This window comes from Suncus etruscus, chromosome 13 (genome assembly GCF_024139225.1).
Source record: "Suncus etruscus isolate mSunEtr1 chromosome 13, mSunEtr1.pri.cur, whole genome shotgun sequence".
Taxonomy (NCBI): domain Eukaryota; kingdom Metazoa; phylum Chordata; class Mammalia; order Eulipotyphla; family Soricidae; genus Suncus; species Suncus etruscus.
Genome location: NC_064860.1, coordinates 31,996,255 through 32,019,051, shown reverse-complemented (window position 1 = coordinate 32,019,051; position 22,797 = coordinate 31,996,255). Strand labels below are relative to the sequence as shown.

Here is a 22,797-nt window from a genome sequence, read left to right as displayed (position 1 = left end):
TTCCTGTTTTTGGCACAAACTGCTATGCTCAAAATTTACTCCTGGTTGTGCACTCAGCAATTGTTCCTGATAGTGCTTGGAGGACCATATGTGTGCAAGGGCTCAAACCCAGATAGCTCCAAGCAAGGCAAGCCCTCTACTCTCTGTACTATCATTCTGACCCTCACTAAAAAATTATTTAAATTATTTAAATTAACAAATTATTAGTCTTTGACAGGCTTATTTTTGGTTATCAACATCCTGGTTAAACAGGGAAATGTTTATTTGGGGGAGGGGAGATATGGCAGAGTTTAACTTAGCTCTCTTGCATACAGCGAGCCCTGGTTTGAACCCCAGCATCACACAAGGTTTGTTGAACATTACTGCCATGAGTCATTCCGGAACATCCTGGGTTTAGTCCCAGCACCCCCAATGCAAATGAAAAAAAAAAAAGCACATTTTTAAAGTCAAGATATCACTATCTTAGATGAAAGTCATTCCAAATGTGTAGAATCAATTAAGAATATGATATTTTGGAGGCTGGAGCTATAGTATTGGTAAGATGCTTGCCTTGCACACAACTGACCTGGCTTCATTCCCCAGCATCCCATATGATCCCCCAAATCCCACCAAAAGTCATCCCTGAACATATAGTCAGTAGTAAGCCCTTACCCCAAATACAAAATAAAGAGTATGAGGTTTTGGGCTGGAGAAACAGTGCAGCAGTTAGGGTGCTTGCCCTGCACATAGCACTTGCCTCACTTGATCCCTGGCACCACATACGTTTCGTTGAGCATTGCCAGAGTATCCCTGAAATGTAGAGCAAGAAAAGAACCCTAAATAGCTTTGGGTGTGATGAAAGGTGAAAGAAAAGAAAGAAAAAAAAAGAAAAAGAAAGAAAGAAAGAAAGAAAGAAAGAAAGAAAGAAAGAAAGAAAGAAAGAAAGAAAAAAGAAAGAAAGAAAGAAAGAAAGAAAGAAAGAAAGAAGAAAGAAAGAAAGAAAGAAAGAAAGAAGAAAGAAAGAAGAAAGAAAAAGAAAGAAGAAAAGAAAGAAAGAAAGAAAGAAAGAAAGAAAGAAAGAAAGAAAGAAAGAAAGAAAGAAAGAAAAAGAAAGAAAGAAAGAAAGAAAGAAAGAAAAGAAAGAAAGAAAGAAAGAAAGAAAGAAAAGAAGAAAGAAAGAAAGAAGAAGAAAGAAAGAAAGAAGAAGAAAAGAAAGAAAGAAAGAAAGAAAAGAAAGAAAGAAAGAAAGAAAGAAAGAAAGAAAGAAAGAAAGAAAGAAAGAAAAGAAAGAAAGAAAGAAAGAAAGAAAGAAAAAGAAAGAAGAAAAAGAAAGAAAGATAGAGAAGAAAGAAAGGAGGAAGGGAGGGAGGGAGAGGGGGGAGGGAAGACAGGAAGGAAGGAGAAAGCGAAAAAGAAAAAGAAGGAAAGCAGAAAAGAATTCAAGATTTCTTAAAAGCAAACTTGACTTCAGTTAAGTCTTGCCCCACCCCATACTTCCTTTGAATATGTAGTGTTCAAGATATTATCAAGCGTCTTCAGGTTTCTTTGCTCAACACTGTGTGTGACTCAGACTCTAAACAACTATGTTTCAGAAATTGTGCATTTTCCTGCCTTTGAAAAACTGATCAAAAAAATATTTCTCAAACTAAAATACTTATTCATTTCATTTCCAGCCACTTAACTTTCTTGTTTCAGAATGGTCCACACAGTGATTTCCTTTACCTTCCGAATATGAAATTAACAAGTAAATTGTTTGTTGGAGGTAATATTTGAGGTTTATTATGTATAAATTTAGTATAAAAGCTATGCTTTGCATATACCCAAACTATGTCCACAAAAGAACACTCTTAGTTCTTAATGTTTATGTTAACCAGGCAAAAATCTGGAAGTGTTTTAAAAGTCATAATCAGTGCAGAAATTCAGGATCCATTTGGGTTTTCAGGTAAAGAGAAAAGTTGCTTTTAAAAATTACTAAGTAATACTGGCATCCCATATGGTCCACTGTGCCTGCAAGGAGTGATTTCTGAGCAAAGAGCCAGAAATAACCCCCGAGCTCTCCCCCAAACAAAAATAAGTTTATCAGAATATGATTCACTTAGGGCAAAATGCAAAGTTCACTCTTGGATAGTGTTGGAGAAAAGCAAACTGCGGGGCATGGCTTTTTCACATCTTGGGACAGTTTCTTGACATGCCCTGAGGAATGTGGGTCCTGTGCAGAGCGCAAGATGACAGACCGTTCTTTAGTCTCTATCGGGCTGCTGGAAGAAGATTGAGCCAAAGCTTGGGACATGCTGGGCTTTCTAACTCTTGTTTCCCTGGATGACCTTGAGCTACTCACTTTCTGGTTTTCCTAATCGATTCTGTGCAAAAAATAATTATTATGTCGTATCTCAATTTCCCTGCAATTTGCTGTATCTTTGTAATATGAAGGATTAAAACGTTCCATAGTTTTAATTTAAAAATAATTACTAAAAGGTGATCCTTAGTTGTCTACTAGAATTTATTCAGTGATTTTGTGGGAAAGGAGTAAGGGCTCAGGTCTATGCAAAAAGGTGGAAGGGGCTGGTGTCTTACAGAAAAGCTATGTGTAAAATTAAAGGAAGAAAACGAATGGTTGACGTATTTATGAACTATCAAAATCAGAACAGCAAGCAGAATAAGCTCATTCAAGACGAAAAAGAGAACTTATTAAAATTGATTGGTGAGGTTGAAAGCAAAACTTGGAAGTTCTGGCTGCAAATATTCAGGATCTTAAGGAAGAATATGCTCTGAAAAAGAAAACTATTTCCAGTGTTAGCAAAGCGAATGAAGACAAGGATAGAGGTGGTTCAAAACATGGCATCTCATATGGTTCCCCATGCCTGCCAGGAGCAATTTCTGAGCAGAGAGCCAGGAGTAACCCCTGAGTGCCTCTGGGTGTGACACCCGTCAAAAAAAAAAGAGTTAAAATTAGAAAATGATCAACTAAATGAACCCAAAATAAGTGGACAGAAGAAAATAACAATGCTTAGAACAAAATCAATAAAGAGGAAGCCCAAAAACAATCTGAAAGATCAACAAAAATAGAAGTTGGTTCTTCGAAAAAATAACATGATTGATAGATCACTAGCAAAACTCACAAAGAAAAGGATAGAGAGAAACTTAATAAACTGGATTAAAAATGAAAAGGGAACAGGGGGTATCTTTTCATTCAGTACAGATACTGCAGAGATTCAAAGGGTAATCAGACACTACATTGAGAAACTCTATGCTACAAAATATGAGAACCTGGAAGAAATGGATAAATTCTTGGACTCTTACCATCTTCCATGGTTAAACAGAATAATCTACCACATCTAAACAGACCCATCACTACTGAGAAAATTAGAATGGTCATCAAAAGTCTTCCAAAAAACAAAAGCCCAGGCAAATATGGAATCACTTAGTGATTCTTTCAAATCTTTCAAGAGGAATTACAACCAATTCTTTTCATCTCTTTCATGAAATTAAAGAAACAGATACACTCCCAAATAGTTTTTATGAAGCTAATATCCCCCTTGATATTAAAACCAGTCAGATATGTTGTAAAAGAAAAAAAGGGGGGGGGACTACAGACCAATATCCCTAATGAACACAGATGCAAAGATCTTAAACAAAATCCTGGCAAATAAGATCCAATGCCTCATCAAGAAGGTCATACACCATGACCAAATAGGTTTTATTCCAGAAATGCAAGGATGATTTTACATACATAAATCAATGAACATAATATACATTATTTAAAGAAAAAAGAAAATCATATGCCCATATCAATAGATGCAGAGAAAGCATTTGATAAGGTCCAACACACATTTCCTGATATACTCTCATCAAGATGTGAATGAAAGGAACTTTTCTCAATATAGTCAAAATCATCTGCCACAAGCCAATGGCTTATTTCAGTGGAGATAAACTAAAATCCTTTCCTCTAAAATTTGGTATAACACAAGACTGCCCTCTCTCACCACTCCTTTTCAACATAGTGCTGAAGTTCTTGCCATAACAATTAGGCAAGAAAAAGATATCAAGGGCATCCAGATAGGAAAGGAAGAAGTCAAACTCTTACTGTTGCTAATGACATGCTACTATATTTAGAAAATCCTAAAGACTCTACCAAAAAGCTTCTAGAAACAATAGATTCATATAGCAAAGTGGCAGACTACAAAATTAATACACAAAAATCAATGGCCTTCTTATATACCAGTAATGATAGAAGAAATGAACATTAAAAAAATTCCATTCTTTCACATTAGTGTCACACAAACTCAAATACCTTGGAACCAATTTAAGAAGCAAAAAACCTATATAAAGAAAACTACAAAACCCTGCTTCAAGAAATAAAAGAGGAAAAAAATGGAATAGAGGCACACACCCTGCTCATAAATTGGTAGGATTAACATTATTAAAATGGCAATACTCCTCAAAGCATTGTACAGATTTAATGCAATCCCTTTAAGAATACCCATGGCATTCTTCAAAGAAGTGAATCAAATACTCCTGAAATTCATTTGGAACAATAAACACATATGAACAGCCCTTGGGTAAAGGAACATGGAATACAACTTTAAATTGTATACAAAGCAATAGTCATTAAAACAGCATGGTATTGGAATAAAGAAAGACCCTCAGATCAGTGAAATAGACTTGAGTATGCAGAAAATGTTCCCCAGTCACACAACCAATCTTTGTTTTGTTCTTGTTTTTATTTTTGTTTTGGGGTCAGACCTAGCGGTGCTCAGGGGTTACTCCTGGCTCTGCACTCAGAAATTGCCCCTGGCAGGCACAGAGGTCCATATGGGATGCTGAGATTCGAACCACCATTGGTCCTGGGTTGGCAGCTTGCAAGGCAAATGTCCTACCACTGTGCTAGCTCTCCAACCCAATACAACCAATCTTTGATAAAGGGGCAATAAATGCAAAATGGAAAAGGAAAGCCTCTTCAACAACAATCATCTGGGACAACTGGTCAACCACATACTAAAAAATGAACTCAGAACTCCATCTAACACCATGAACCAAGGTCAAATCCAAATAGATTTAAAACCTTGATATTAGAGCTGAAACTATAAGGTATATAGAAGAACACATATGTAAAACACTCCATGACATTGAAACTAAATGCATCTTCAAGGATGAAACTGCGCTCTCCAAACAAGTGAAAGCAGAGATAAACAGATGGAAATATATTAAGCTGAGAAGCTTCTGCACCTCTAAAGAAATAATGACAAGGATACAAAGGCCATCCACAAAGTGAGAGAAACTATTCACCCAATACCCATTAGATAAGGGGCTAATATTTAAGATATGCAAGGTACTGACAGAACTTAACAAGAATAAAAAGTCTAAATTCATCAAAAAATGAGAAGAACTCCTCAAAGAAGAAATACAAATAGCCAAAAGATACATGAAAAAATGTTTTACATTACTAATCATCAGGAAAATGTAAATCAAAATAACAATGAGGTACCATCTCATGCCACAGAGACTAGCACACATCACAAAGAATAAAAACAATCAGTGCTGGTGGGAATGTGGGGAGAAAGGAACTCTCATTCACTGCTTGTGGGAATGCTGTCTAGTCTAGTGTTTATGGGAAACAATATGGAGATTCCTCAAAAAAAACTGGAGATCGAGCTTCCCATATGATCCAGCTATACCACTCCTAGGGATATACCCTAGGAACACAAAAGCATAACACAAAAAGCCTTCCTCTAGCCTATCATTGCAGCACTATCTACAATAGCCAGAATCTGGAAACAACCATGATGCCCTTCAACAGATGAATGGCTAAAGAAACAGTGGTACATATACACAATGGAATATTATGGAGCCTTCAGGAGAGATGAAGTCATGAAAATTTCCTATACATGGATGGACATGGAAACTATTATGCCGAGTGAAATAAGTCAGAAGAAGAGCGATAGACACAGAATAGTCTCACTCATCTATGGGTTTTAAGAAAAATAAAAGACATTATTGTAATAATGCCCAGATACAGTAGAGATGAGGGCTGAAAGGACTAGCTCACAATATAAAGCTCCCCACAAGAAGTGGTGAATGCAGTTAGAGAAATAAGTACAATGACAACTATGATGACAATGTTAATAGTGAGAGATGTATAATGCTTGTCTTGAATAAATGGAGGGGGTGTGGTGTAGGAGGAAGTTGGGGGCATAGATGGTGGGAATGTTGCACTGGTGAAGGGGGATGTTGTTTTTATGACTGAAACCCAACTACAATTGTGTTTGTAACCATGGTGCTTAAATAAAGATATTATTTTTAAAATAAAATACAATCTTATGAAGAGGTGACTGGAGCAATAGCACAGTGGGCAGGGTGTTTGCCTTGCACTCAGTCAACACAGGTTTGATCTCAAGCATCCCATATGTTCCCCTGAGTGTGCCAGGAGTAGTTGCTGAGTGCAGAACCAAGAGTAATCCCGAGCATCTCTGGATATGGTGCCAAAACCTAAATCAATCAATCAATAAATTTAATTTAATTTAAATTTATAAAATATTAAAAGGGCTAGGATCTGATTTTAAAAATAAGTTACCAAAACACAATAACTTTCCCTCTACCAAACAGTAACTATAACAAGTCAAGTGACTGTCTTAACTCAGCATGACAACCTCCAACACCATTTATATTGTAGAAAAATACAGTTGAGTAGTGTTCCATTTTGTATACATACTATATCATTTTTTATTCTATTTTTATGCCCTAGGGCACTTTCCAAACTTTGAATTTGTTTTTCAAATTTGGCTGCTATAAACAGTGCTACAATGAACATTAGGTGTGCATGTCTCTTTTCAAATATGTAGTTTTTAAAATAATTTTTATTGAGACCAATGTGAATTAAATTCTCTCACAATTATATTTAAGGTACATAGTGACAGTGAAGTAGGGCAAGTTCCACCACCAGTGTTGACATCCCTCTGCCACTGTCCCCAGCATGCATCTTGTACCTCCACCCTTAGCCCCTGGACTGCTAGTATAACAGGTTCCTTTTGTGTATAGCTTGTTGTAGTTTGGGTCTCTTGATTCTACTGCCATTGACTTTGAATTGGGTATTTAGGTCTGATCATTTTTTATTTCCACTCTTTGCTCATAAGACCACTCAAGTAAGTATTTTATGTTCTTTGGATGGATACGTGGAGTGGAACTGCTAAGTCATATCGTAGTTTGATTTAGTTATTTTTGATTTTGGGGTGACACCTGGTGGTTTGGACTACTCCTGCTCAGTGCTTAGAGATTGTTCAGGCAGTTCTTGGAGGACTACAGAGTGAAGGAGATTGAACTGTGATTCAATGTGATTATGCAAGGCAAGTGCCTTAAACCTGGACTGTCTCAGTAGCCCTTAACTTTTAAGTATTTTTTAGAAATTTCTTTACTCTTTCTTATAGAGATAGGGCCACTGTGCTTCCAAACAGTAAACAAGGGTTCTTTTTTCTCCACATCCTCTCCAGCACTTGTTCTTTCTAGATTTTTGTTATACTAGTGCCACTCTTACTGGTATGTGGTGATGTTACTTCATCATTTTTATTTGCAGTTTCCTGATACTCAGTTATGATGAGCATTTTCCCCTGTGACTTGTGGTCATCTGTCTGTTCAGCTCCTCTCCACCTTTTTGACAAAGATTATTTTGTTGCTGTTGAGTTGTGAAATATTTGGTGTGTGAAGGGTTTTTCCCATCTAACAGAATTTTTGTTAATGATGATTTATTTCACAGTGAAAGACATTGTTTTCACAGTGCAATATTCAATGTAAAACACTTACTTTTTTTTTTGCTTTCACTTCCTTGCCAAAGGGAGTTGAAACCCAACTCTATTATTTTTCTTTTTTTTGCAAATGAGTCGGTTCAATTCCAGATGGTACAGAATTACAAGAAAAAGTGAACACTTAAAAGAGTGCACTTTTATAGAAATCTGGGCTAGGTTTACTGGACTCACAGCCTCAGTGAAAATGACTAAGAGAGAGAACTGACCAGAGGATGACCAACCTCACGAAATCTTGTTCTTCCTATGTTTGCTTTATTTTTTGTTTGTTTTTCAAAAGTCTATTTTTAAATGTACATGTTCCAAAACATTTCATTCTAGATATTATTGGCAATAGAACAAGGAATCCAGATGTTTGACCAGAAATAGAATTAAAAGATGGCCATTGTCTCAGAAACATTGAACAGCCTTTTTTTTTTTTTTTTTTTGCCATATGCAAGTCATGTGGTTTTCTCTCCAACCTGAATGCCTTCAAACTTGTGGAAGAGCTTCTTGTAACTATTAAAGACAAAGCAGCTTCCATAGACCATACATTTAGCGTATTCCATTCTATCTCAAATAAAATTTCAGTTACCCACTGTTCCCAACAGAAACAAAAGTTTTCAAAGAGCTTTCATTTTATTTCGAGATTACATGAAGTATAATATAATTTCATTACATGGGGAGGTATCACGTGAAGACTAAATTCTAAAGTCTTAATGCATAACCCTCTGTTATGGAGGCAACTATGAGGTTGGCTGATTAATATTTTTATGTCAAGGTTGAGCTTCCCAATTCTGACTTTAACCAGCAATCATTACTGTTTTTGAGCCCCTGGGGCTCTGCTATTCGAACCAATATACTTAGCTGTAATTGCTAAATTGGTAAGCAGCAAAGCTTGAAAGCTGGACTGTAATGGACTTTTCCTTAGTGCAGTAACAATGTTATTGTATGGTACTGAGGGAGAACATTCGCTTTCTATGGCATCAAGCAGCCGTTCTGGGAACAAGATAATAGCACTGGTAATATAACAAGTAATAACAGGGAATACTTTGTAAACTTTCATCATGAAATAGGGTGTTAGCCATTTTTCATGTCTAACTAATCCCAGGTGTGGAACTTCATCAATGTAAAGCTTGGCAGTTGATGGTAGAGGAGTGACCCCATACGCTGAGACTAAAGAAGTAGAATTAATTAGTATGTATAGATACACAAAAAATAACAAAACTACTTGGCATTCAAGGAAACATTTACTTTGAGAGTAATTTAGCCTCACACTTAATATGCACTAATGACTCCCGGGGACTCATTTCAATGGTCCATGAGTTAGGAAATATGTCTAATTTGATTAGTGGAGTTACTTGAATTAGAACACAAATGAGTTGTATGATGGTTGGTTGTTGGTTTTTTTGTTTTTGTTTTTTTTTTTTTTTTGGTTTTTGGGCCACACCCTGCGGTGCTCAGGGTTTACTCCTGGCTGTCTGCTCAGAAATAGCTCCTGGCAGGCATGGGGGACCATATGGGACACCGGGATTCGAACCAACCACCTTAGGTCCTGGATCGGCTGCTTGCAAGGCAAACACCGCTGTGCTATCTCTCCGGGCCCTGTTGTTATTTTCTGTAATCATTCATTTCTGGTTTTATATCTGTTTTTCTATAGATAAACATAAAATATCAATTCAAGTCTTACAAATTGTACGATATAATTCAGAAAGGAAGGAGATAAACAAAGCTACATTTTCCAGAAATATAGGACTTTACTTGAAATGTCCATTGTTAGGATTCTCAACATTCAATAAGTTTATTTGGTTCAACTCAATAAGTCAGTCAACTTCTGAATCATACCTTCATTTACTGGTTTCAAATTACCTCTGACTATATATTGGAATAATATAGGGCTAACTTTTCTGCTCAAAACCATGATGAAAAATTAAAAAAAAAAAGAATTACAATTAACTATTTTATTTGGGGCCATACCTGAACAGTGGTGGGGTGGGTAAAACTCTGATCTCACTCCTGGAAGAGCTCAGAGGACCATGGCATATCAGCAACCAATTCAGCTCTCCTGGAAATGAAGCATTTGTTCTCTTTCTCCCTTTGACTAGATTCTGGCAAATTTCTTTATGAGGGTGGTGGGACGGTGGCTATTTCTGTCCTGTGCTCAGAGAAATCCAGTACCGGAGATTAATGGGATTAGTTTTATGTAGTTTTCAGATGACTTCTGGAACTCCAACACTGTGTCAGTGTAAAAGAAGAAATGAACTGTGTATGTGTGGCATGGCAAAGCAAGCTGAGCACAAGCTTTGCTTATTGGTGACCTGAATTTGATCCCCAGAACCACATGGTCCCCATTTCTTGGTACTGGGGAGGATACTCAGCAACATTCAGGGACTATTCCCATACAGATGCTAGATGTTGCTTGTGAACTATTTATCTAGCCCCCAACTCTATTTTGGATATTTTTTCATCAAATTTAAATCAGTGATTCCTTAGTTATTTTTACAGCTGCTTCCTAGGAGATCCAGCAGTGGGTACTAAGAAAATCTAGGTTTTGTACAAAGACAGAGACTATCTTTGTCTTGTAAAGCTGGAAGAAAACCTATTCTTTCCTCCAGGGCAGACTCAGGGATGTCTTTATCTTCCAAAATAAGTCAGAGTAAGAGCTGTGTTCCTCATTTGAAAGAGAATAAGAACCCATGAGAAATCCATTGGGAATTATCTCCCAATATAGCAAAGTAGGACTTTCATTTTAATGAATTATTATATTCAAATTATAATAATAAATATTAATACGTTACTAGTCAGTAAAATGTATTTTAAATATAATATGTTACAATTAAGTGTTTTATATTATTTATACACATATTAATTTTATTATTAACTAACATCTCTTGCCTATAGCTAAGATTTTTCTTCTTTTATTTTATTTTTTTTATATTTCTTTGTTTTGGGGGCCACACCCGGCAGCGCTCAGGGGTCACTCCTGGCACTATGCTCAGTCAATCGTTCCTGACAGGCTCAGGGGACCATATAGGACGCCGGGATTCGAACCACCATCCTTCTGCATGCAAGGCAAACCTCCATGCTATCTCTCTGGCTCCACATCTCTTTCTTTTTTTTTTTTTTTTGTGGTTTTTGGATCACACCCGGCAGTGCTTCACGCTCAGAAATTGCTCCTGGCAGGCACCGGGGACCACATGGGACGCCGGGATTCGAACCGATGACCTCCTGCATGAAAGGCAAACGCCTTACCTCCATGCTATCTCTCCGGCCCCCACATCTCTTTCTTACTCTCCCGCCAAACCCGCCCAGCCTGCACAGAGCCCCACCCCTTCCATAGCCCCGCCCTTTCAAGCCCGCCTTTTATAGGGCCACGCCCCCTTGGGAGTCCTCCCCTCCCAGGGTCCCGCCTCTTTCCTAGCCCCGCCCCTACGTCCTGTACCGCCCCTGACGGCTGCACTCGTTACCATAGCGACAGTGCACGCCTAAGCTCTGCCTTCCCTGTGTCTCCCAGTGGAGGAAAGAGACAGACAGCATCATGAAACACGCACTGACCATCCAGGAGCCCATCCTCATGCCGCAGGTGTCTCAAACCACCGGCGGCGGCTCAAGGCCTGACCAGCAGCCCGCGGTCCACACCAATCGGGCATTTGATTTTCTGTATGGTAAGAACCTTCCTCCCTGAGTTGTCAACTTCTAGCCGAGGCAGGCCTCACAGCCTGGAAAAGACAAGCTTCTGGAAGAATCCCTTGTCTTAGGTGGCCCTTTGCTGGGAGGAGCAAGCCAAACTTGCTATGTGGAAGACTTCTTGGAGTCCTTTCAGAGTCCACAGTGTGTTCTGTTTTCTGGAGCAGCGATGAGCCCTTTTTTTTTGCTTTTTACATCACCCCTTTCCTAGTAGTAACACTCAGTTGCCTAGCACTTTACCTTTTCTAGGAATTTTATATCCAGAAAAGCATGCACTAATGTGCAATCTTGGAAGTTCTCCCAACATTCCTGCGTTCAAATCTTGTGAATGCCCCCAAAGGGGTGATCTTCCTACTCTCTTTTCTGGGCATTTGATATGGGAGGTAAAGAAGTGCCATTTAATCTCAGCTTTAATTTCTTTTTTCTTTCCTAAAAATGATTCTTTGAAAAAATATATTTATTTTGGTGCCTGAGCAATAGCACAGAGGGTAGGTAGTTTGCCTGGCACATGGCCGACCTAGAGCAGACCTGGGAGTGATCCCTGGCATCCCATGTCGTCCCCTGAGCCTGCCAGGAGCGTTTTCTGAGTGCAGAGCCAGGAGTAACCCCTGAGCGCTGCAGAGTGTGGCCTCAACCCCACCCCAAATATATATACATATATTAAACACTATAATTTATAAACATTCCCCTGCCACCAATGGCCCCATCTTCCTCCTCCCCACCCCATGCCTGTCTGAGACAGGCATTCTAATTTTCTCAATCATAATATTATCTATTATCTATCTATTTTATGATAGTTGTTAGTATAGTTATTTCTCTAACTACATTCACCACTCTTCGTGGTAAGCTTCATATCATGAACTGGTCTTTCCAGCCCTCATCTCTATTGTCTTTGGATAGTATTACTATATTGTCTTTTATTTTTCTTAAATACCACAGATGAGTAAGTCTATTCTGTGTCTGTCTCCCTCTGACTTATTTCACTCAGCACAATAATTTCTATATCCATCTATGTATAGGAAAATTTCAAGACTTCATTTGTCCTGATGGCTGCATAGTATTCCAGCATCTATATTGGACCAGTTTTTCCAGTATCTATATTGTACCAGTTTTTTTTTTAGCCACTCATCTATTGTCAGGCCCCTGGGCTGTTTACAGATTCTGGCTATTGTAAATAGAACTGCAATGAACATAGGCATGCAGAGGGTATTTTTGTGTTGTATTTTTGTGTTCCTAAGGGTATATCCTTAGGAATGGTACTGCTGGATCATAAGGAAGCTCAATTTTCAGTTTTTAAGGAATCTCCATATTATTTTCCAGAAAGGCTGGACTAGACAGCATCCCCACCAGCTGTGAATGGGAGTTCCTTTTTCTCACATCCACACCAGCACTAATAGTTCTTGTTTTGTGTGTGTTTGTGAGAGAGAGAGAGAGAGGGGGGGGGGGGGGAAACCCATAAAATAAATCACATACTGAATTTTTTTTTATCTTTTCTGCCTTTTGTTCCACATACTGTAACACTGAGTAACAATGATTATCTTGGAATTTGGGGATTCTGTGGTGCTGGGAATTGAACCCAGCCCTACATGTAAAAGCATACACTTTACTGCTGAGCCACATCCCCGACCTCCAGTTTAATTTTGCTTCATTTACTTCCAAATAGGCATAGTTTGTGTATGCAAAATATTTCTTTTTGGAGTAGTTTATTAGCTCCCTAACTTTAGAAGGTGAATTGTTTATAGGAGAGATGGGAGTATGTTTAGATTGTGGCTCTGGAGAGTCTGTTAGAAGCTGTTGGCATCTTCACTCTATATAAGCTGATTTGGAAAACTCAGTAAAGTACATTTCATATGCTCCACTCACTCATGATGAGGAACAGGGTGTTGAGCTGTTTCAGAGTTAGGATATATATATATATATATATATATATATATATATATATATATATATATATATAAATTTTTTCAATTGGCTTTCTTTGGTTTTTGGGCCATATCCAGCAGCACTCAGGGATTACTGTATTTTCCGGTGTATAAGATGACCGGGCATATAAGACGATCCCCTAATTTTACAGTTAAAACATAGGTTTAGGCCTATTTCGCTGTATAAGACAGAATGTTCCTGTGCTGCATCTGTATATTCCACAATGAGCCAATCACAACAAGCAAAGGTCCAAAGGTTATACTGTAATAGATGTCCTCTCTGACTCTGACCAATCTGAGCAAGCTTTTTACAGTGTAGATTCGGGTCCAAAATATTGTCTAATTTGCATGCATAAAAAGCCTGCTTGGAAAATTCGTTTTGTGGCACTATTCAGACAATTTTCGTTTAGTGGCATTTTGCGGGATATACTCGGCATATAAGACGACCCCCAATTTTCGGTTGACTTTTTTTTTGTTTCAAAGTCGTCTTATACGCCAGAAAATATGGTAGTTACTCATGGTTTTGCACTCAGAAATCGCTTCAGTCAGGCCCAGGGGACCATATGGGATTCTGCGGATCGAACTGGGTCTGTCCTGGGTCGGCAGCATGCAAGGCAAACACCCTACTGCTGTGCTATCACTCCAGTCCTCAGTTGGTTTCAACATAGAAATTACACAGCTTTATCAATATAGAAATTGCACAGAATTTCAATATAGAAATTCTCAACCCCAGAGTCTGTAAATTCTGTTCCTCATGTTACTTTATTGGTTATTTTGCAGATCCATTGTTCACTTTGTCAAGTGAGAAAGACCACAGAGTGGCCAATGCCCAAGCCTTGCTGATGCAAGGAGAACTGGTAGGTGGAATTTATCCACTAGAAACCACCTAAGGATCCCAAAGCGTGTACTGCAACTAACTGTACTGATCAGAATGATTTATTACCAGATATCTACTGGATCTTATGTTATGTAGAAATTCCTTTGCCTTAATTATCAGGCATCTTGATATTTAATGGCCTAAGGTCGAATTAATGAACTAATAGTAAATGAAGAACTCATTAAAACTGAACTTACTTTAGTGGGAAAAACAATAATAATAATAATAATAATACTTGTGTTAGAAAGTTCAAGTAGTACAAAAAAATAGGAGTATAAAGTAATGTCTAGCGGGCCGGAGAGATAGCATGGAGGTAAGGCTTTTGCCTTTCATGCAGAAGGACGGTGGTTCGAATCCCGGCATCCTGTATGGTCCCCTGTGCCTGCCAGGGGCGATTTCTGAGCATGGAGTCAGGAGGAACCCTTGAGCACTGCTGGGTGTGACCCCAAAACAAAACAAAACAAACAAACAAACAAGCAAAAAAGTAATGTCTAGCTTTCAGTCCCCTTCACATAATCAGATATTGTCACCTATTTCATGGGTCTCCTTTTAGAGATAACCTAAGCATGTACTGATAAGCATATACTTCTTCCTATGCCATGTATGCATGCTATTTTGCACTTTTTTTTTTTTTGCACAACGTTCTTTTTTGTTGTTTTTGTTTTTGGGTCACACCCGGCAGCACTCAGAGTCACTCCTGGCTCTATACTCAGAAATTGTCCCTGGCAGGCTCGTGGGACCATATGGGATGCCGGGGATCAAACCTATGTCTGTCCCTGGTCAGCAGCACACAAGGCAAATACCCTATCGCTGTACTATCACTCTGGCCCCTGTTTTGTACATTTTTGTTGGTTCCTATTTGGGGTTTTGGATCAAAGGTTCCCAGGGGCCACTTCAAACAGGCTGTCAACCTGTTTGAAGCAGGTTGTGGGGGATCATGAGGTTCTGGGGATGGCCCTTTGAACCATTTCCCCGTCTCACTCTTAAAAGAGTATGGTGGGGGCTGGAGTGATAGCACAGCAAGTAGGGCATTTGCCTTGCAGGCAAAAGACCCCACCCAGTTCAATCCCCAGAATCCCATATGGTCCCCCAAACCTGCCAGGAGTGATTTCTGAATGCAGAACCAGGAGGATTTCTGAATGCAGAGCCAGGAGTAACGCCTGAGCACCACCAGGTGTGGCCCAAAACTAAAAACAACAAAAAAGAACTTTATGCAGGAGTTAAAAGTGGTGTTTTGCAAAAAGAAACGAACAAAAAGTGGTGTTTTGCAATGCAGTTGCCATGGGTTTGAACTCTGGCACCAAATATGGTCTCCGAAGCACAATCAGGGGTCAGTTACACTTGGGCATAGAACCAGGAATAACCCTCCCTATAAAATAACCCTCCCTATAAAAGTTTATACAGTGTTAGGATGCCTGCTAAGCAGCACCACATCTTGAATTCCTTACATTGAAGGTTAATAGACATCAAGGAAGCCCCTCCTACCAAAAATGTATATAAGGAAAGTGTTTTAGAAAAATCTGATGATATAATTTTTTTTCTCCCTACCTCCTTGTTCTAATATTAGAGAAAAGTTCCCAGGTTTCAAAACATGTTCAGCAACTTGACTCATTATCCAAGATATTCTCTGCACTGGAGCAAGGCAAACCCTGTTCCATCATTCATCAATCAAGAATGGAAGAGGCCTGAAGCTGAACGTAGAGATTGCCTTCAGAGGTTTCCAGTGTAAGTCTTGCCTGTTAGAAAAGGTGCATATTAGAGCATATTTTTAAGAATTGTGCTGATTTCTTCCTAAATGGAGCAGGGAAAGCCTATTCAATAAGTGGTGTTGGCACAACTGGATAGCCACTTGCAAAAAATTGAACATAGACCCCCAGCTAACATCATGTACGAAGGTAAAATCCAAATGGATTAAAGACCTCGATATCAGACCCAAAACCATAAGATATATAGAACAACACATAGGCAAAACACTCCAGGACATTACAGGCATCTTCAAGGAGGAAACTGCACTCTCCAAGCAAGTGAAAGCAGAGATTAACAGATGGGAATATATTAAGCTGAGAAGCTTCTGCACCTCAAAGGAAATAGTGCCCAGGATACAAGAGCCACCCACTGAGTGGGGGAAACTATTCACCCAATACCCATCAGATAAGGGGCTAATCTCCAAAATATACAGGGCACTGACAGAACTTTATAAGAAAAAAACATCTAATCCCATCAAAAAATGGGGAGAAGAAATGAACAGACACTTTGACAAAGAAGAAATACAAATGGCCAAAAGACACATGAAAAAATGCTCCACATCACTAATCATCAGGGAGATGCAAATCAAAACAATGATGAGATACCACCTCACACCACAGAGATTGGCACACATCACAAAGAATGAGAACAAGCAGTGTTGGCGGTGATGTGGAGAGAAAGGAACTCTTATCCACTGCTGGTGGGAATGCCATCTAGTTCAACCTTTATGGAAAGCGATATGGAGATTCCTCCAAAAACTGGAAATCGAGCTCCCATACGATCCAGCTATACCACTCCTAGGAATATACCCTAGGAACACAAAAATACAATACAAAAACACCTTCCTTATACCTATATTCATTACAGCACTATTTACCATAGCAAGACTCTGGAAACAACCAAGATGCCCTTCAACAGATGAATGGCTAAAGAAACTGTGGTACATATACACAATGGAATATTATGCAGCTGTCAGGAGAGATGAAGTCATGAAATTTTCCTATACATGGATGTACATGGAATCTATTATGCTGAGTGAAATAAGTCAGAGAGAGAGAGAGAGAGAGAGAGAGAGAGAGAGAGAGAGAAACACAGAATGGTCTCACTCATCTATGGGTTTTAAGAAAAATGAAAGATATTCTTGCAATAATAATTTTCAGACACAAAAGAGAAAAGAGCTGGAAGTTCCAGCTCACCTCATGAAGCTCACCACAAAGAGTGATGAGTTTAGTTAGAGAAATAACTACATTTTGAACTTTCCTAATAATGAGAAGGTATGAGGGAAATGGAGAGCCTGTTTAAAGTACAGGCGGGGGTCGGGTGGGAAGGAGGGAGATTTGGGACATTGGTGACGGGAATGCTGCACTGGTGATGGGTGGTGTTCTTTACATGACTGAAACCCAAACACAATCATGTATATAATCAAGGTGTTAAAAAAAAAAAAGAATTGTGCTGATTTCTTCTGCATTTTTGAAGATGTATAATTGTGATCTTATACTTAGGCCAACTGAATGCCCCAATTTACTTTTCAGTGTTTAGGGGTTTTTACTCAGTCTAAACCCTTATTTAGACTGATTTCAGGAACAATGGTTAGTTTTATAATTTAATTGATATTCTCAGAAGATTTAACTGAATATCTAAGTATTTGCATATATTTAGACAATGTTCTGTTACTTTGATTTTGGAAATAATTTTTTGGGGGGCCACATTCAGTGATGCTCAGGGGTGAATCCTGGCTATGCGCTCAGAAATCGCTCCTGGCTAGGGGAACCAACTGCGGTCTGTCCTAGGCTAGCACTTGCAAGGCAGACACCACCACTCTGGCCCTGATTTTGGGAATTACAAGTGTTTTATATTTTTGTTTGTTTTGTTTTGTTTTGTTTTCTTGTTTTGCCACACCTAAGTAAGCTTAGAACTCTGGCTTTGTGCTCAGGGATCACTCCTCAGTGGGGCTTGTGGTGCCAGAAATCACAGTTGATCCTGTGCAAAGTGAATGCCTTTACCTGCTGTACTAGCTCTCTGGCCTCCACGTTTCTGCTAGTAAAACCTCAAAAATTTGAAGACTTAATCCTTAATCACCTTCAGAGACAACTCTCTTGAATTACTTGTTCTCTCTCTCTCTCTTTTTTTGTTTCTTATGTTGTTTAGGTTTGGGTTTTGGGTCACATCTAGTGATGCTCAGTGATTACTTCTGGTTCTGTGCTCAAAAATTACCCCTTGCAGGCTCCAGGAACTATAGGAGATGCCAAGGATTTAACCTGAGTCACCCATATTCTATGCAATAGAATATGTGCTATCACTCCAGCCCTTGTTCTCATAAATATATATGTTTCTTTAATGTAGTGAATCAAAAATGCTACTTGTGGCTGGAGCAATTGTACAGCATATGGGGCATTTGCCTTGCATACATTTCACCCAGATTTGATTGCCCAAGTGGTTGCCCAAGTCCTGCCAGGAGTAATTTCTGAGTACAGAGCCAGTAGTAAATCCTAAGCATAGGCCAGTGTGACTCCAAAACAGACAAACAAAAACCAATTATTTTTCAGTTTGGATAAAAAATTGTCCTAACAACTTTGTTATTTTCATATAATATTAATTTAAAGCTGGTATTTTGTTTATATATTTTATAAATATGAACTTAAAATTTCCCACATCTTCTTGTTATTGTTGGAAAGGTACTAGGAGGCTTGGGAAAGTAATTTTATCTAGTCTGAGATGTAGCTTAATCATGTTTGTTTTTTGTTTGAGATAACTGCATAACTCATACTTAATAGAAATAAAAATACTCAATAAAATTATCTTTGGAAGTCATATTTTAGAATTCAGTAATTTTTTTTTCCTGGCTTCACTTTAGAATGGATACTTATTTTCAGAGACCTAGAGAAGCAAATGAAGATCCTGAAATTACTGGAAGGAATCGCTATAAATATTTTGATAGGTAAAGACAATTACTAATTTCTTGAAAAAGTAAATTATTATTTATGCACAACCTCCCTATGGAATTTTTATGATGCCTAATTTTTTTGTTTAGTTTGGTTTTTAAGCCTCCCGGCTAGCTCAGTCAGTAGAGCATGAGACTCTTAGTTTGGTTTTTAGGCCATACCTGGTGGCACTCAGTTTACTCCTGGATTTGAGCTCAGAAATCACTTCTGGAAGGCTCAGGGGACCATATGGAATGCTGGGATTGAACCTGGGTTGACTGTGTGCAAGGCAAATGCCCCACCTGCCATTCTATCATCAGCCCAAATGCCTAATTTTTCAATGAATCACTAAAATTTTTCCTTTATTATAATGGGGGGCAATTAGGTGGTTCTCAGAGCTTACTCCAGGCTCTGTGCTCAAATCAGGCAGTGCTTAGGTGACCTTGTGGGGTGTCAGGAATTGAACCTGGGTTTCTCTTTTATGAGGTAAGCACCTCTCCTATTGTACTATCTCTTTGTCACCCCAAAGACTAAATTCTTAACATAGTGTGTTCAACTCCTAGTCTTTTTTTTTGGGGGGGGCACACCCAGAGGTGCTCAAATGTTACTCCTGGCTCTGTGCTCAGAAATCGCTCCTGGCAGGCTCAGGGTACCATATGGAATGCCGGGAATTGAACCCATGCAAGGCAAATACCCTATTGCTATGCTATCTCTCTGGCCCCAACTCCTAGGCTTTTTGGTGGGAGTGTTTAAACAGAATTACTGGGAAATTCAGAATATTTTATGAAATTGAGAAGTTGCTGGGAGCTAATAACTAGCTACAGCCCAATAGTGGTACTTCTAAAGGTATTATTTATCAGCAGAGAAAACTCTGGACTGCTTAATTGAAATGCACATTCATTGACTTGACCTTAGAGCTGCTAACTTTCCTGGATGAGATTTGGGAATATCTCCCACTACCCTATGATTTTTGTGTATGTCAGAGTTTTAGGATTGTTGATTAATGGAATATTCAAGCTCACTAATTTTTAAGGGGAAAATGCTGAAATTAGAAGAAAGTTCAGAATGCACACAATGCAGAAATTATTTATATTTGTGTTTTTCTTTCTCTTCCAGACCTTACCTTCCATTTTATACACGGACCCCATTCAGTGCTGTTTTTGCTACAGCCAAGTAAGTACTATTATTTTAAAACTTTGGGGGATAAGTTTATATATATATGGTTTGATTTTATATTTGTCCCCAAAATATCATTTTCTAAATTGATATATTGCAAACTGTGGATCACAAAACATTAGAAAGCCATAGAATCTTCTATTAGGTAATGAGCAGCATTTTATTATTAAAAATATTTTGAATTGAGATTCTGTGATTTTACAGTGATGGTAATGAATAGTTTTTCATGCACATAATCTCAACACCAGGCTCATTACCAGTATATCAATCTTCCTTCCAAGGACCACAACATTCCTCTTTTTCTCCTCTCTCTTCTCTGCCACACTAGCTAAATTGTGTGGATCACTTTTCCTATTATGTTGTTGCCTTTGACCCTTTGCTGCTACCTTGCTGTGTAGCATTAAGTCCTGCATATGAGAGAGATCATTCTATATCTATTCCTTTCTTTCTGACTATACTCACATAATATCTGCTAGTTTCACCTATATTGCTGCATGCAAGGCAAACACCCTACTGCTGTGCTATCACTCCAGCCCCAATATCCCTGAGTTTTATTATCATCTTCTCACTTTCTTTGAGGATTTATTTTAGCCTATTCTGTTGTATGGAGGTGTTATGCAGTGCTCTCTCTCTCTCTCTCTCTCTCTCTCTCTCTCTCTCTCTCTCTCTCTCACTCTCACTCTCACTCTCTCTGTTTGTTTTTGGGTTACACCTGGAAGTGCTCAGGGCTTACTCCTGGCTCTGTGTTCAGAAATCACTCCTGGCAGTCACAGGGGACCATATGGGATGCCGGGATTCAAACCACCATCTGTCCTGGATTGGCTGTATGCAAGGCAGACGCTCTATAGCCCTATTGCTGTGCTAGCTCTCTGGCCACTGCAGTTCTCTTTCATATCACTGATTCTATCCTCAGCAGTTGCTATTCTGCTGGTGAGGCTTTCCAGTGAAGTTTTCATTTCACCTACCATGTTTTTCATCTCTGATAATTCCTCTTTGAAGTTTTCTCATTTCTACTTTCACATCCTCTGAGTCTTCTGGACTGTCTGTTCTATCATTTTTTCTAAGTTTGTTAAACATTTGTAACACTTTTTCTCTAAAGTCCTGATCAAAAATGTTATGTAGTTGGCAGGTGTTGGTTAGGTCTCCAGAACTAGCTTCTTCAGTCACATGGTGTGGTGGGGTTCTGCATAGTTTTCCCATTGTGAACTTTGATGGATGGTACTGTTATTAAGTGTTGTAGTACAGTTCCTTGACCGCAGAAGAAAGAAAGTGCAGCCACAGAGAGATGGAAGCAGAATGGCTGCCACTTGCTGGTTTCACTCTGCTGAGCTCAAGCTGGGGATTTTCCCATTTTTACTAGTGTCACACCAAACAGACTGTCCCTTCTGCCTCAGTCCTTGGTTGTGGGGTCACTTATCCTTGCTTATCTGTCCTGGGTGCTGCCTGAAAGGCTTCCTTTCTTTCCCTCTCACCCATCTTCCCTCCCTCGCGTTCCCCTCTCTTCCTCCTTCCCTTCCCCTGCCTCCCTCCCTCCCTCTCTCTCTTCTTTCTTTCTCTCTCTCTCTCTCTCTCTCTCTTTCTTTCTTTCTTTCTTCTTTCTTTCTTTCTTTCTTTCTTTCTTTCTTTCTTTCTTTCTTTCTTTCTTTCTTTCTTTCTTTCTTTCTTTCTCTTTCTCTCTTTCTCTCTCTCTCTCTCTCTCTCTCTTTCTTTCTTTCGTTCTTTCTTTCTTTCTTTCTTTCTTTCTTTCTTTCTTTCTTTCTTTCTTTCTTTCTTTCTTTCTTTCTTTCTTTCTTTCTTTCTTTCTTTCTTTCTCTCTCTTTCTCTCTCTCTTTCTCTCTCTCTCTTTCTTTCTTTCTTTCTTTCTTTCTTTTTTCTTTCTTTCTTTCTTTCTTTCTTTCTTTCTTTCTTTCTTTCTTTCTTTCTTTCTTTCTTTTTTCTTTCTTTTCTTTCTTTCTTTTTTCTTTCTTTCTTTCCTTCTTTCCTTTCTTTCTTTCCTTTCTTTCTTTCTTTCTTTCTTTCTTTCTTTCTTTCTTTCTTTCTTTCTTTCTTTCTTTCTTTCTTTCTTTCTTTCTTTCTTTCCTTCTTTCCTTTCTTTCTTTCCTTTCTTTTCTGTCCTGTTTTATCCAGCTGAGTATATTGCCTGTGGATTTCTTGAGCAATTGTTCAAGGGCTGAAACACATGCTACATGCTGTGCCTATATGAAGCCCGGTTTGATCCCAGGCAATACAGGATCCCTTGAGCACCATTGGGAATGACCCTCTAGGACCCAGAAACAAACAAGAAAGTAATAAATATAAATGGCAAATGGATTTAATGAAGCTTAAAGATTTAATTCTACTTGATTATATAGTATAGTATAAGTGGTTACATCAGCTTTTAATCTTTAAAATAATTTATCTTTTAGGACAGAATCATATACTTATCCACCTCCTTTTACTAAGCAGTCATCAGTCCCTAAAAATATCACTGTGGGCACACAGACTGATTATCGGGAAGCTGATGTCCAGACAGATCCATATTCTCCAGAATACGTAGTGCTTCAGGACTCAATCCCTGAACTCCTGACCCTGGCCACTCTTAGTTGGGGTGAGTTGGTCATTTTTTTGACATTTGTATATGGTAGTCCTGCTGATCACACATGCCATTGAATTTCTGGGAAAACACACATAGAGGCATAAGTGATTGTAAGTGTTGCTATTTAAGGCTGGGAATAAAA

General features: G+C 38.7%; 1 protein-coding gene across 1 annotated transcript in view; it reads left to right on the top strand.

The window, feature by feature from the left end:
• The first annotated feature begins 11,289 nt into the window (after window positions 1–11,289).
• Window positions 11,290–22,797, top strand: part of CFAP91 (cilia and flagella associated protein 91) — a 71,696-nt gene continuing 60,188 nt past the window's right edge. The window contains exons 1-6 of the mRNA XM_049785548.1: window positions 11,290–11,416; window positions 14,141–14,217; window positions 15,805–15,962; window positions 18,838–18,921; window positions 20,021–20,077; window positions 22,486–22,667. Of these exons, the coding sequence (XP_049641505.1) occupies window positions 11,290–11,416; window positions 14,141–14,217; window positions 15,805–15,962; window positions 18,838–18,921; window positions 20,021–20,077; window positions 22,486–22,667 (685 nt within the window). The remainder of the gene's footprint in view (window positions 11,417–14,140; window positions 14,218–15,804; window positions 15,963–18,837; window positions 18,922–20,020; window positions 20,078–22,485; window positions 22,668–22,797) is intronic.